Below are 12,801 nucleotides of genomic sequence, written 5' to 3' on the forward strand. Positions count from 1 at the left end.
TAAAGTTACCACCACTCTCCTCCAACAACAAACACTAACTTTGCTAAAAGTCATGTGCCAGTAGACCTAACCCTTCTGCTGATTCAGAAATACTCTGTGCCAGGCTGTTGTTAAAATTAAAATAAATCACAAACTGAAATCAGTCAAACCTGCTCCAAGCGTGGAACACAGAATGTCAGGGGAGATGGCGGAATGTCAACCATGATTACATTTCTCGCTGATGTGCGGACTCATCCAGGTGAACAGTTCCACGGGCACTGGTCATCTTTCCGTACCTCATCTAATTGGCTTCTCTTTGCATAGGGCGAGACAGTGAATGTCAGCATGGTAAAGAGGTATGGGAGGCGAGAATAAGGAGTTGATTTTTTTGTTCTCTTTCCGTAAGCAGGGCGGTGTGGCCAATTCCAACACCCAAACTAGTGGCCTAGTTAGAATCAGCTAACTGAGCACAGCTGGAAATGGAGACCGAGAACCATCAACATCTTAGGCATGGCTCTGTGCCAGTCAGGGCAGCTAATCTGCCAATCTGAAACATTGGGGTGTCATTAAGCAGAGGGGAAGGAAATCAACTTTTGACAAAACGGAGAGAAAAATAAGATCTGCATTTGTATATTTTCCTTTTTTTTTTACAACCACTGGACATCCCACAGATTCCATAGAATCCCTACAGTGCAGGAGGCAGCCATTCAGCCCATCGAGTCTGTATCGACCCTCCGAAAGAGCACCCTGCCTAGGCCCACTACCCACCCTCGCCCCGTAACCCCACCGAACCTGCACATCTTTGGACACTGAGGGGCAAATTTTAGCATGGCCCAACCCACCTAACCCGCACAGCTTTGGGCTCCCAAAGAGCTTCACAGCCAATGGAGCACATTTGGAAGGGTAGACACTGTTGCGATATAGGAAACCATTACACACTCCAATCCTCCTGCCGAACAGAAATATAAGCTTGACGCTGTGTTATTTGTTCAATGGTCTGGTATAGCCCATGCTGACAGTAACCAAGTCTTGTTGAATTATGTTAAAGGGACATTGTCACCATTTTAAAGTTGCTTGGCCCAGCTTCTTGGTTGCATCAACCCATAGTGAAAATGTTTCATTGTGTTGAGTTACTTTGGCCTGAAAACAAACTCCAGTCAATTACTGTTCCTTGCTCAAAAAAAAAGTTACAGCATGCTTCAAAAGTAAACGAAGGTTGAAAGCAGCCTTTAATTTTCAATACAGCAGCACGGTAGCACAGTGGTTAGCACTGATGCTTCACAGCTCCAGGGTCCCAGGTTCGATTTCCGACTTGGGTCACTGTCTGTGTGGAGTTTGCACATCCTCCCCGTGTCTGCCTGGGTTACCTCTGGGAGCTCCGGTTTCCTCCCACAGTCCAAAGATGTGCAGGTTAAGGGGATTGGCCACGATAAATTACCCTTAGTGTCTAAAAAGGTTGGGTGGGGTTACCGGGTTATGGGTTACGGGGATAGGGTGGAGACACGGGCTTAACTGGGGTGCTCTTTCCAAAGGCCGGTGACACAAAATCAAATCTAGTTTAAAAAGAACTGAGAGGTGCGTAAAGCTCCCATGGCACCTCTGAAGTTTAGTGAGGTGTTAAGTTAAAAGTTCAGCGCATATTTGCTCCTACGAGCTGTCCAATATAATGCGGCTGTCTAATTGCGGACACAGGAGAACCGTGCATACCTGCAGCCCGAACCGTGCATACCTGCAGCCCGAACCGTGCATACCTGCAGCCCGAACCGTGCATACCTGCAGCCCGAACCGTGCATACCTGCAGCCCGAACCGTGCATACCTGCAGCCCGAACCGTGCATACCTGCAGCCCGAACCGTGCATACCTGCAGCCCGAACCGTGCATACCTGCAGCCCGAACCGTGCATACCTGCAGCCCGAACCGTGCATACCTGCAGCCCGAACCGTGCATACCTGCAGCCCGAACCGTGCATACCTGCAGCCCGAACCGTGCATACCTGCAGCCCGAACCGTGCATACCTGCAGCCCGAACCGTGCATACCTGCAGCCAGAACCGTGCATACCTGCAGCCAGAACCGTGCATACCTGCAGCCAGAACCGTGCATACCTGCAGCCAGAACCGTGCATACCTGCAGCCAGAACCGTGCATACCTGCAGCCAGATGCATTCAAGTGCCTGCTGCTGGTCTGAAGAATTGCAGTTGAAATGAAATGAAAATCGCTTATTGTCACGAGTAGGCTTCAATGAAGTTACTATGAAAAGCCCCTAGTCGCCACATTCCGGCGCCTGTCCGGGGAGGGTGGTACGGGAATCGAACCGTGCTGCTGGCCTGCTTGGTCTGCTTTAAAAGCCAGCGATTTAGCCTTGTGAGCTAAACCAAGCCTCACAGTATAAACATGGGAACTGTATGGTGGCACAGTGGTTAGCACTGCTGCCTCACAGCACCAAGCCCCCCCCCCCAACACCCCAGGAGTTTAATTCCGGCCTTGGGTGACTGTCTATGTGGAGTTTGCACATTCTTCCAGTGTCTGCGTGAGTTTCCTCCAGCTTCTCCGATTTCCTCCCACAGACCAAAGACGTGAGGGTTAGGTGGTTTGGCCATGCTAAATTGTCCCTTAGTGTCCAAAGCATGGGGGGGGGGGGGCGAAGTAGGGTGCTCTTTCAGAGGGCCGGTGGGGACTCAATGGGCAGAATGGTCTCCTTCTGCACTAGTGGGATTCTATGATACAGCAGTCAAAATATTATTATAGCATCAGATGCTGACCAACTTGCTGTTCACTTTCACTATTTTTGATTTTGAATCTTTTCAGAGACATGTGTTACTCCAAAATGATTTCTGTATCAACTCAATTTGTCTCAAATATTTCTCGGTTATGAAGTGCTGCGCTGAGCCACAACCTCATATCCAGAAATTTCCGCGACCTCTCCAACACAGAAGGAAATAGAAGCAGACGGCCATAATGAGCAGTTGCTAAATTGATCTGTATCCACTTGATTGAAGAGTGTGATTTGGAAAGTTGCCACAAACATGTGGGGTTTTGATCTTCCCCTTTGGTAAAACCTCCCGGTGCGGTTTCATGAGAATTAGACCACAATTGGCTGCGAACACAAATTAGCACCATGAGTCTGACCTCCTGCTACAAACTATTCGACCACATGAGCATGAGGCATGGCTCCTCTGCAACTTTGTGAATGTCAAAGGAAGGAGTAGTGATTTGAAATTTCTCATTTTCAAATGCCTCCTTGCTCTAACCTAGCCCTAATCCCCTCCAATTCCACAACACTCTGGGATATCTCTGCTCCTCCAATTCTGGCCTCTTGTGCATTCCCCAAATGGGATTGTAACAAAGTGATCGGGACACACGGGATGGGGGTCAATTGCTTTCCTCGTGTGGCTCGAGGAGTATGCTCTCCCCTGCTGACTACGGGGCAAATAACCATGTTTTTAAAAAATTCCAATTAAGGGCAATTTAGCGTGGCCAATCCACCTCTCCTGCCCATCTTTACATTGTGGGGCAGCACGGTGGCGCAGTGGGATAGCCCTGTAGCCTCACGGCGCCGAGGTCCCAGGTTTGATCCTGGCCCTGGGTCACTGTCCGTGTGGAGTTTGCACATTCTCCCCGTGTTTGCGTGGGTTTCACCCCCACAACCCAAAGATAGAACATAAGACCATAAGACATAGGAGTGGAAGTAAGGCCATTCGGCCCATCGAGTCCACTCCGCCATTCAATCATGGCTGATGGGCATTTCAACTCCACCTACCAGCATTCTCCCCGTAGCCCTTAATTCCTCGCGACATCAAGAACTTATCTATCTCTGCCTTGAAGCCATTTAGCGTCCCGGCCTCCACTGCACTCCGCGGCAATGAATTCCACAGGCCCACCACTCTCTGGCTGAAGAAATGTCTCCGCATTTCTGTTCTGAATTTACCCCCTCTAATTCTGAGGCTGTGCCGAGGGTCCTCGTCTCCTCGCCTAACATAGAACAGTACAGCACAGAACAGGCCCTTCGGCCCTCGATGTTGTGCCGAGCCATGATCACCCTACTCAAACCCACGTATCCACCCTATACCCGTAACCCAACAACCCCTTAACCTTGATGTGCAGGGTAGGTGGATTGGCCACGCTAAATTGCCCCTCAATTGGAAAAAAATTAATTGGGTACACTAAATTAAGAAGAAAAAAAAAAAATCTTTACATTGTGGGGGTGTGACCCATGGAAACACGGGGAGAATGTGCAAACTCCACACGGACAGTGACCCGGGGCTTGGATCGAACCTGGGACCTCACCACCGTGAGGCCGCAGTGCTAACCACTGCACCACCGTGCCGTATAAAAGGTCAGTCAGGAACCGACCGATACAACAAGGGGACCCGGTGAGGTATAACAGGGCCCCATGTTAATGGTTGTTCTTATAAATAAACGTCTTTGTTTATTCGTTGGACTCCGCTTGCCTTTATTAAAATGATAGCTGCATCAGACTTTCAGCATTCGGTTCTGTTTATTCAGCTTCAGAGTTCTCATTTTATCCTGTCTAAGGGTTTATGATCCTGTCAGTTATTTTTGTGCCTGTAATAATAATAATCTCTATTGTCACAAGTAGGCTTACATTAACACTGCAATGAAGTTACTGTGAAAAACCCCTCGTCGCCACATTTCAGCGCCTGCTCGGGTACACAGAGGGAGAATTCAAAATGTCCAATTCACCTCACAGCACATCTTTCGGGACTTGTGGGAGGAAACTGGGGCAACACGGGGAGAACGTGCAGACTCCGCACAGACAGTGACCTGAGCCAGGAATTGAACCTGGGACCTCGGCACTGTGAAGCAGCTGTGCTAACCACTATACTACCGTGCCTCCCTAAAAGACTAGTTGGATGGTGTTCTGGTGGATAGCACGCCGCCTCGCAGAGCCAGATGCTCCAACTCACTGCACAGCCTTCTGTTAACCAGGTCCTAAACTCTGAAATTCCCTCCCTACATTTCTTTTCCTCATTGTCTTCCTTTAAGACACTTCTTGCGACCTATCTCTCTGACCAAGCTTTTGGTCCTCTGACCGGATATCTCCTCACGTGGCTTGGTGGCATGCTCTCCTCTTAGAATGCTCCCATGAAACATCCTGGGATGTTAAGTGGGAAATGAATGCCTCTAGACAGAGGTAATTAATTCACATGACCATAGATTAACCCCCATGTGGTGTTGACCGTGAATACTCAAGAAAGAAGGTATCCGCTTTAAGCATTAATAGGTATATGAGTTGTGCAATGCAAGATACTTCACATGGGGGGCTACAAATCTGTTTCCACTTCTAACAAACCCATGTATCATCCAATACTCTCATGGTCAGCTAGCTGAGATTTTACTCCTGCTAGCATCCACCCACCCCCAGATCTTCACCTCAATTCCTATTGCACCAGAAATGCAATGGTTCCATTGCTATTCTTTGTAAGTGAAATTACACATTTGTGGCCATTTTGACCTGTGGCCCTGCATCAACTAATTGGGTCAGAGAGTCTCTTACAGACAAATTCCTTTTGAACCACCAACTTCAGGGATACATCTGGGAGGATACTCGAGATTGAAAGCAGTCTCTTGAAGCAGATAGACTATCGACCCACATCCCAAGTTTTATGCCAGACACATCAATATTGGTCATGCCGGATTGCTGTATTTCCAGGGAGCTGGCTAGCTGGAGGCCCTCCTCCGAAATAACATCTAGCACAACATACTGAAAGATATAGCTTCACCAGAAATGTGCCATTAACCTCAAGTCTTGATCCCCCCAGCCCTGCTGCCTCACGGCGCCGAGGTCCCAGGTTTGATCCTGGCTCTGGGTCACTGTCCGTGTGGAGTTTGCACATTCTCCCCGTGTTTGCGTGGGTTTCGCCCCCACAACCCAAAGATGTGCAGGGCAGGTGGATTGGCCACGCTAAATTGCCCCTTAATTTGAAAAAATGAATTGGGTACTTTAAATTTTAAAAAAAAGTCTTGATCTCTCCACCCCCCACACAAACCTACTTTTCTTCACTCCCAGCACATGAACTTCCCAATTTGGGGGCCGTTTTGACCTCATCAGCAGTTGGACTAGATTGCCACACCGAGGTTTATTCAGACATTGCATGAATGCCAAGACCATGAGACTCATCCCTAACTCTCTGGGCTCAGAGCTAGGTTTTCATTAAAATCTATATTCAAAAGGGCAGAAAATATGGTGCGTGGTGCAAATTCTGGATTAACATCATTGGCTGGGCAATGAAGATGCGATTGCAATCCTGTTCCCAATACCATTACGTCAATATTATTGAAAACATGTTTAAATAGTTGTGGCCATTATTCAGTATTATTACTGGCTGATCTTCTGCAGCTTCAGGCAAAAATCCAAATTGCCACAAAGGAAAAACAGACCAAGTTAAAAACAGGCAGAAGTCAGGAGTGTGGTAGAACACACTGCCTGGCTGGGAGTACTTGGGTGCAGCTGCAACAGCACTCAATAATCTCAGAACCATTCACAGCAAAGTAGTCTGCTCACACAGAGGTCCATTCAGTCTGATTGCAGCCTACACTGCTATAAGTGCACTGCAACCACTCAACAAGGCTGGCTCCTTCGACAGTGTCTCCCAAACTCGCAATCTCCACCATGTAGACGGATTAAAATTACGGGTGCATGGGATCACCACCACTGCAACTTTCACCCAAACTATCCTGACGTTCCATTCCTGAATCATTCTTGGATCAAAGCCCCACTACTCCCTACTTAATTGTATTGAGGGAGTGCCTTCACCCATGCTGCAATTCACAATGATACTTCACCACCAACTTGAGAAGAGCAATAAAAGCTGGTTATGTCGTAAAGATCTATATTTCAAGAAGGAATGTGGAAAATGGCTCTTACTAGGGAGGAATACCTTTGCTTCTTTTCAAGGCGACTTTAGTCAATTAAGAGGCAGAATAGAATAAGGATTCTCCCAAGGACACTTATGAATTTTGCATAAAAATGGAAAAACGTCTGACAGCATAGAATCAGAGGTCTACAGTACAGAAAAGGCTCTTCAGCCCATCATCTGTGCCGGTCAAAAACAACCAACTAACTTTCTATGCCCTTAGTTTTGTATGCCTTGGCATCGCAAGTGCACACCTAAATACTTCTTAAATGTTATGAGGGTCTCTGCCTCTAGCATCCTTTCAGGCAGCGAGTTCCAGACACACCACCCTCTGGGTGAAAAAGGCTTTCCTCACATCCCCTCTAAACCTCCTGCCCCTTACCTTAAGTCTCTGCCCCCTGGTCATTGATCCCGCCACCAAGGGGAAAAGTTTCTTCCTGTCTACTCTATCTATGCCCCTCATAATTTTATACATCTCAATTATGCCCCCCTCCCTCAGTTTCCTCTGCTCCCAGGAAAACAACCCTAGTCTATCCGATCCCTCTTCATTGCTAAAACTCTCCAGCATCTGTGCAGAAAAAAAATTAAGGAAAAGTTTTGAGTCTGTATGTCTTTTAAAATTTTTTTAGAGTACCCAATTAATTTTTTCCAATTAAGGGGCAATTTAGCATGGCCAATCCACCTACCCTGCACATCTGTGGGTTGTGGGGGTGAAACCAACGCAAACAAGGGGAGAATATGCAAACTCCACACGGACAGTGACCCAGAGCCGGGATCGAACCTGGGACCTCAGCGCCGTGAGGCAGCAATTGTATATGTTGTGTTGCCCTATTATGTATTTTCTTTTCTTCCCTTTTCTTCCCATGTACTTAATGATCTGTTAAGCTGCTCGCAGAAAAATACTTTTCACTGTACACGTGACAATAAACAAATCCAATCCAATCCAATGTATGTCTAATTCAGCTCCGAAGAAGTCACACAGACTCGAAACATTAACTCGGTCTCTCTCTCCCCAGATGCTGCCAGACCTGCTGAGTATTCCCAGTATTTTTTGTTCTTATATCAATAAAACAAATGCCGAGTCTATGGGCGCCACGCACATTTGTATAGCACCCATCACATCCTGGGACCACCTCAAAGCGCTTGGCAACCAATGAATTTTTATAAATTTAGAGTACCCAATTATTTTTTCCAATTAAGGGGCAATTTAGCATGGTCAATCCACCTAGCCTGCACATCTTTGGCTTGTGGGGGCGAAACCCACGCAAACACAGGGAGAATGTGCAAACTCCACACAGACAGTGACCCAGAGCCAGGATCGAACCTGGGTCCTTGGCACCGTGAGGCTGCAGGGCTAACCCACTGCACCACCGTGCTGCCCCCCCCCCCCATGAATTATTTTAACAACTACATCAATATTTATTAAAAGCATCAGCGACATTAAAACAATTTACAGCGAACAACTACCCCCGAGCACCCCTAAACCACCCAAATGTTTTCAACTGGTCAACAGCTGAAAATAAGAAACTACATCTCTGGGGCGTGGAGGAGGATCCCAGACCAACTTGCAAAACAGGTGGAGGGAGGGAGGGAGGGGGTATATTGGTACAGTGCTGCTGAAGGCACCCCACTGTGCCAGCTGAGTAGTTCAGTACTTCCTGTGATTGCCATTAAGTTCCACATGTGTAGGCACTCTGCCTGTACTGTACAGTACTCCCCTAGCAAGAGGGAAAGTGGGAATCAGAAACACTAAATTGATCACTTTCGGTGTCTCTCTCTCCATGTGATTTAAATCGAATTTAACATTGATAATGAGATTGGGATTGGGATTGGGAAAGGGGGGGGGGGGGGGGGGTGACCGTACAGGGTGACAAATATCTCATACTTTGCACAGACAAGGCAGCTTGAGAAGTTATCAGCAAACACCTCGGCAAAAAAAGTTGCAACACATCAGAAAACAAAACAAGGAGCATGAAAAGCAGTGAAGGACGAGGGACACTTACCCACAATCGCACACAGCACGTCCATTAGCACCAAAATATTCCTTCTTTCGAACATCTTGCCACGGAGCTGGGGGCTAATGGGGGGGGGGGGGGGGGAGAGAGAGAGAGAAAAGAAAATCACGTTTGCAATTCTTCTCGGCTTTCCGGAAACGATTTTGATACAGACAGTAAAGGAGAATGAGAGCACAATTGGCTGCCAATTGGATACAGTTTGATACAGGCTTCAAGAGGAGCGCTCGCAACTTTTTAAAGCGAAGATCATCAACAACAACAAGACACACGGGGAGGGGGGAGGTTATTCAAGAAAAAAAACCGAAAGGCAGCAACCTGAATTTCGGGTTCTTCCGGAATATAAGTACCTGTCTCACTCTGCAATCCCACAGCGGGCGAGTTTGGACTTTCTCCTGATTTGCTCGGCGTTTGGTCAGGGGCAAGGGGGCTGACATTCACACATTGTGGGGCGGGACAGGAGCTACTCTGGCTTGCTTTTGTCCTCTCCAACCCCCCCGCCCCACTGAGACACACACACAAGTTACGGAATTGGATTAATGAACCTTCAGCTCGCTCTTGTTCCAATCCGAGGTGTATGTGTGTGTGTGTGCTGGGGAGGGAGAGACACACAGACGTGGGCAGTTGGCAGCAATACAGGTCTCCTCCCCGGCACAGCCGCAATTCAGCGCCCAGAGGTGACACCGCTGGTCAAACTACACCGACCCTTCCTCGCCTTTCCCTGAAGCTGATAACAAGGAAGCCCAATGCGAGTCAGTCCCCAATGCAAACGTTAATGTTGCACTCTGATAGGTTGAGCGCACCTTCCATACAGTTCAAAGTCCAATTTTTTTTTGTGGAAATGATTCACCCCTGGTTGCAGGGCGTGTTTGCTGCCAGCACGTCACTTACATATCTGCAGAGTATTAATGATATTTACTCTCTCTCCTCCCCCAATTCTACTTTTCCACGTGCACACAATACAATCTCCATTTAGTTGCTCCCTCCTACAAGTCCTCTCACTATCTTTGCACTGCCCAATCCTCAGGCTGCACCGCAGAGTAATAATAATCTTTATTAGTGTCACAGGTAGGCTTACATTAACACTGCAATGAAGTTACTGTCAAAAGCCCCTCGTCGCCACACTCCGGCGCCTGTTCGGGGACACAGAGGGAGAATTCAGAACGTCCAATTCACCCAACAAGCACGTCTTTCAGGAGAATCTGCTGATCCATGGGTGTTTTTAAAAAAAAATATAGGACGTATGACTTCAAAAAGGGGGTCGGAACAATGATCGGATGACTCAATCCAGTTGTCCCAAATCCTTTCACCTGTTTCCCCCCCCCCCCCCATTCGCATGGTCACAGTAGATTGACTGGTGTCAGCCTGCACACAGCACCTAAGCGTATATAGTTTAGCACTGGGGCAATGCTGCACTGTCAAAGGCACTATGGGCGCGATTCTCCGCACTCACGCCGGTTCGGAGAATAGCGGGCCGTGCAAATTTTCACGGCGACGCAGGTCCGACGCCCTCCCGCTATTCTCCGAACCCCGCACAAACTACACGTCGGGATTCCCGGCAAAGGCCTCCAATGCGCCCCCGACACGACCAGAATTGCTACTTTTTGGCCCCCCGCTATTCTCCGGCCCAGATGGGCCGAAGTCCCGACGTCATCGCGCACTGTTTTCACGCCGGCCAACACACCTGCTTTTCAAGTTCGTCAACCAGTCGTGCTGGCTGACGAGAGCTTCGAGGAGGTGAGCGCACCGCTCAGCGCACCGCTCAGCCCACTGCTCAGTGCACCGCTCAGCGCACCGCTCAGCGCACTGCTCAGCCCACCGCTCAGTGCACCGCTCAGCGCACTGCTCAGCGCACCGCTCAGCCCACCGCTCAGTGCACCGCTCAGCGCACTGCTCAGCGCACCGCTCAGCCCACCGCTCAGTGCACCGCTCAGCGCACTGCTCAGCCCACCGCTCAGTGCACCGCTCAGTGCACCGCTCAGCGCACCGCTCAGCCCACCGCTCAGCCCACCGCTCAGTGCACCGCTCAGCCCACCGCTCAGCCCACCGCTCAGCGTACTGCTCAGCGCACCGCTCAGCCCACCGCTCAGTGCACCGCTCAGCGCACTGCTCAGCCCACCGCTCAGTGCACCGCTCAGCGCACCGCTCAGCCCACCGCTCAGCGCACCGCTCAGCCCACCGCTCAGTGCACCGCTCAGCGTACTGCTCAGCGCACTGCTCAGCCCACCGCTCAGCGCACTGCTCAGCGCACCGCTCAGCGCACCGCTCAGCCCACCGCTCAGTGCACCGCTCAGCGCACCGCTCAGCGCACCGCTCAGCGCACTGCTCAGCGCACTGCTCAGCCCACTGCTCAGTGCACCGCTCAGCGCACCGCTCAGCGCACTGCTCAGCGCACCGCTCAGCGCACCGCTCAGCGCACTGCTGGAGTCTGGCCACAACGGGGAAGGCATCCCCGAGAACGGGAGGGGGGTCCAGAGCGGGGGGGGAGTGGGCGATACGGAGGGGGGAGTGGGGGAGATGGAGGGGGGAGTGGGGGAGACTGAGGGGGTAGTGGGGGAGACTGAGGGGGGAGTGGGGGCGATGGAGGGGGGAGTGGGGGAGATGGAGGGGGAGTGGGAGAGATGAAGGGGGGAGTGGGGGAGACTGAGGGGGAGTGGGAGAGATGAAGGGGGGAGTGGGGGAGACTGAGGGGTAGTGGGGAGACTGAGGGGGGAGTGGGGGCGATGGAGGGGGGAGTGGGGGAGATGGAGGGGGAGTGGGAGAGATGGAGGGGGGAGTGGGGGAGATGGAGGAGGGAGTGGAGGAGACTGAGGGGGGAGTGGGGGAGATGGAGGGGGGAGTGGGGGAGATGGAGGGGGAGTGGGAGAGATGAAGGGGGGAGTGGGGGAGACTGAGGGGTAGTGGGGGAGACTGAGGGGGGAGTGGGGGCGATGGAGGGGGGGAGTGGGGGAGATGGAGGGGGAGTGGGAGAGATGGAGGGGGGAGTGGGGGAGATGGAGGAGGGAGTGGGGGAGACTGAGGGGGGAGTGGGGGAGATGGAGGGGGGAGTGTGGGAGATGGAGTGGGGGAGATGGAGGGGGAGTGTGGGAGACGGAGGGGGAGACTGAGGGGGGGTGTGGGGAAGATGGAGGGGGAGTGGTTGAGACGGAGGGGGGGTGAGTGGGAGTGGGGGGGTAGGGAGAGAGTGAGCGAGTGACCCGTCCAACCCCGGTTACAAAATGTCTGCCACCGTGCCATGGCGTGCCAGTCACGAGGACGCGGCCGCTGGTTACCCTGTGGCTTACGGACACAGGCCACTGACGCCCCGGTGAGGAGGACGTAGTTAACTGCCCGTTGGATGCAGAAAGGGACCAGGGGTTAGGCTGCCCGCGTGTCAGCAGCGCGACCAGGCCACCGGGACAAACAGGTATCCCGTGGCAGGCGGCTGCCGAGGTGTAGACTAACCTCCGTCTAACATGTCCCGTTTCTCTGCCCCCCACCACCCTTCTGTAGGTTAGCACAATGTCTGCGAACAGAACGGCTATGTTCTGCGCAGTGGTTGGGGCCGCTGCACTGCATTTGGAGATGGAGCAGCATCCACAGCCACAACCCGCAGTGGATGCAGGGCCAGCTGCAGCAGCAGAGGGAAGGGCCGAGGAGTTGCCAGTCGTCGAGCAGCATGGGGGGGGGGGAGGAGGAGGAGGAGGGGGAGGAGGAGAGAGTGAGGGTGCAGCCACGGCACCAGAGGCGACGACCAAGGCCGAGGGTGTACCGTGTCCGGATCTCTTTCCTAACAATGACGGACATCACCTGCAGGAGGAGACTCCGGCTGCGTAGGCGGACGGTGATACATATCTGTCACCTCGTGGCGCACCTCGCTCCACGTGGAACGGGGGGAGGACACGCGATCCCGGTTGCCATCAAGGTGATGGTCGCTCTTAACTTCTATGCGACC

The 12,801-nt window shown here is 51.4% G+C and overlaps 1 protein-coding gene across 3 annotated transcripts in view; it reads right to left on the reverse strand.

Moving 5' to 3' along the window:
* The window catches only part of plpp2a (phospholipid phosphatase 2a), a 113,707-nt gene extending 103,998 nt beyond the window's left edge, over window positions 1–9,709 (reverse strand). The window contains exons 1-2 of one of the 3 annotated variants that reach the window (XM_038777319.1): window positions 9,218–9,709; window positions 8,859–8,925 (exon numbers count right to left, since the gene is read on the reverse strand). In XM_038777319.1, coding sequence (XP_038633247.1) covers window positions 8,859–8,925; window positions 9,218–9,304 — 154 coding nt within the window. In that variant the 5' untranslated portion in view covers window positions 9,305–9,709. Of the gene's footprint in view, window positions 1–8,858; window positions 8,933–9,185 lie in introns of all 3 variants that reach the window. The other 2 variants (XM_038777318.1, XM_038777320.1) reach the window with 2 other exon arrangements.
* Window positions 9,710–12,801: the final 3,092 nt, after the last annotated feature.

Source organism: Scyliorhinus canicula, chromosome 18 (genome assembly GCF_902713615.1).
Source record: "Scyliorhinus canicula chromosome 18, sScyCan1.1, whole genome shotgun sequence".
Lineage (NCBI taxonomy): Eukaryota > Metazoa > Chordata > Chondrichthyes > Carcharhiniformes > Scyliorhinidae > Scyliorhinus > Scyliorhinus canicula.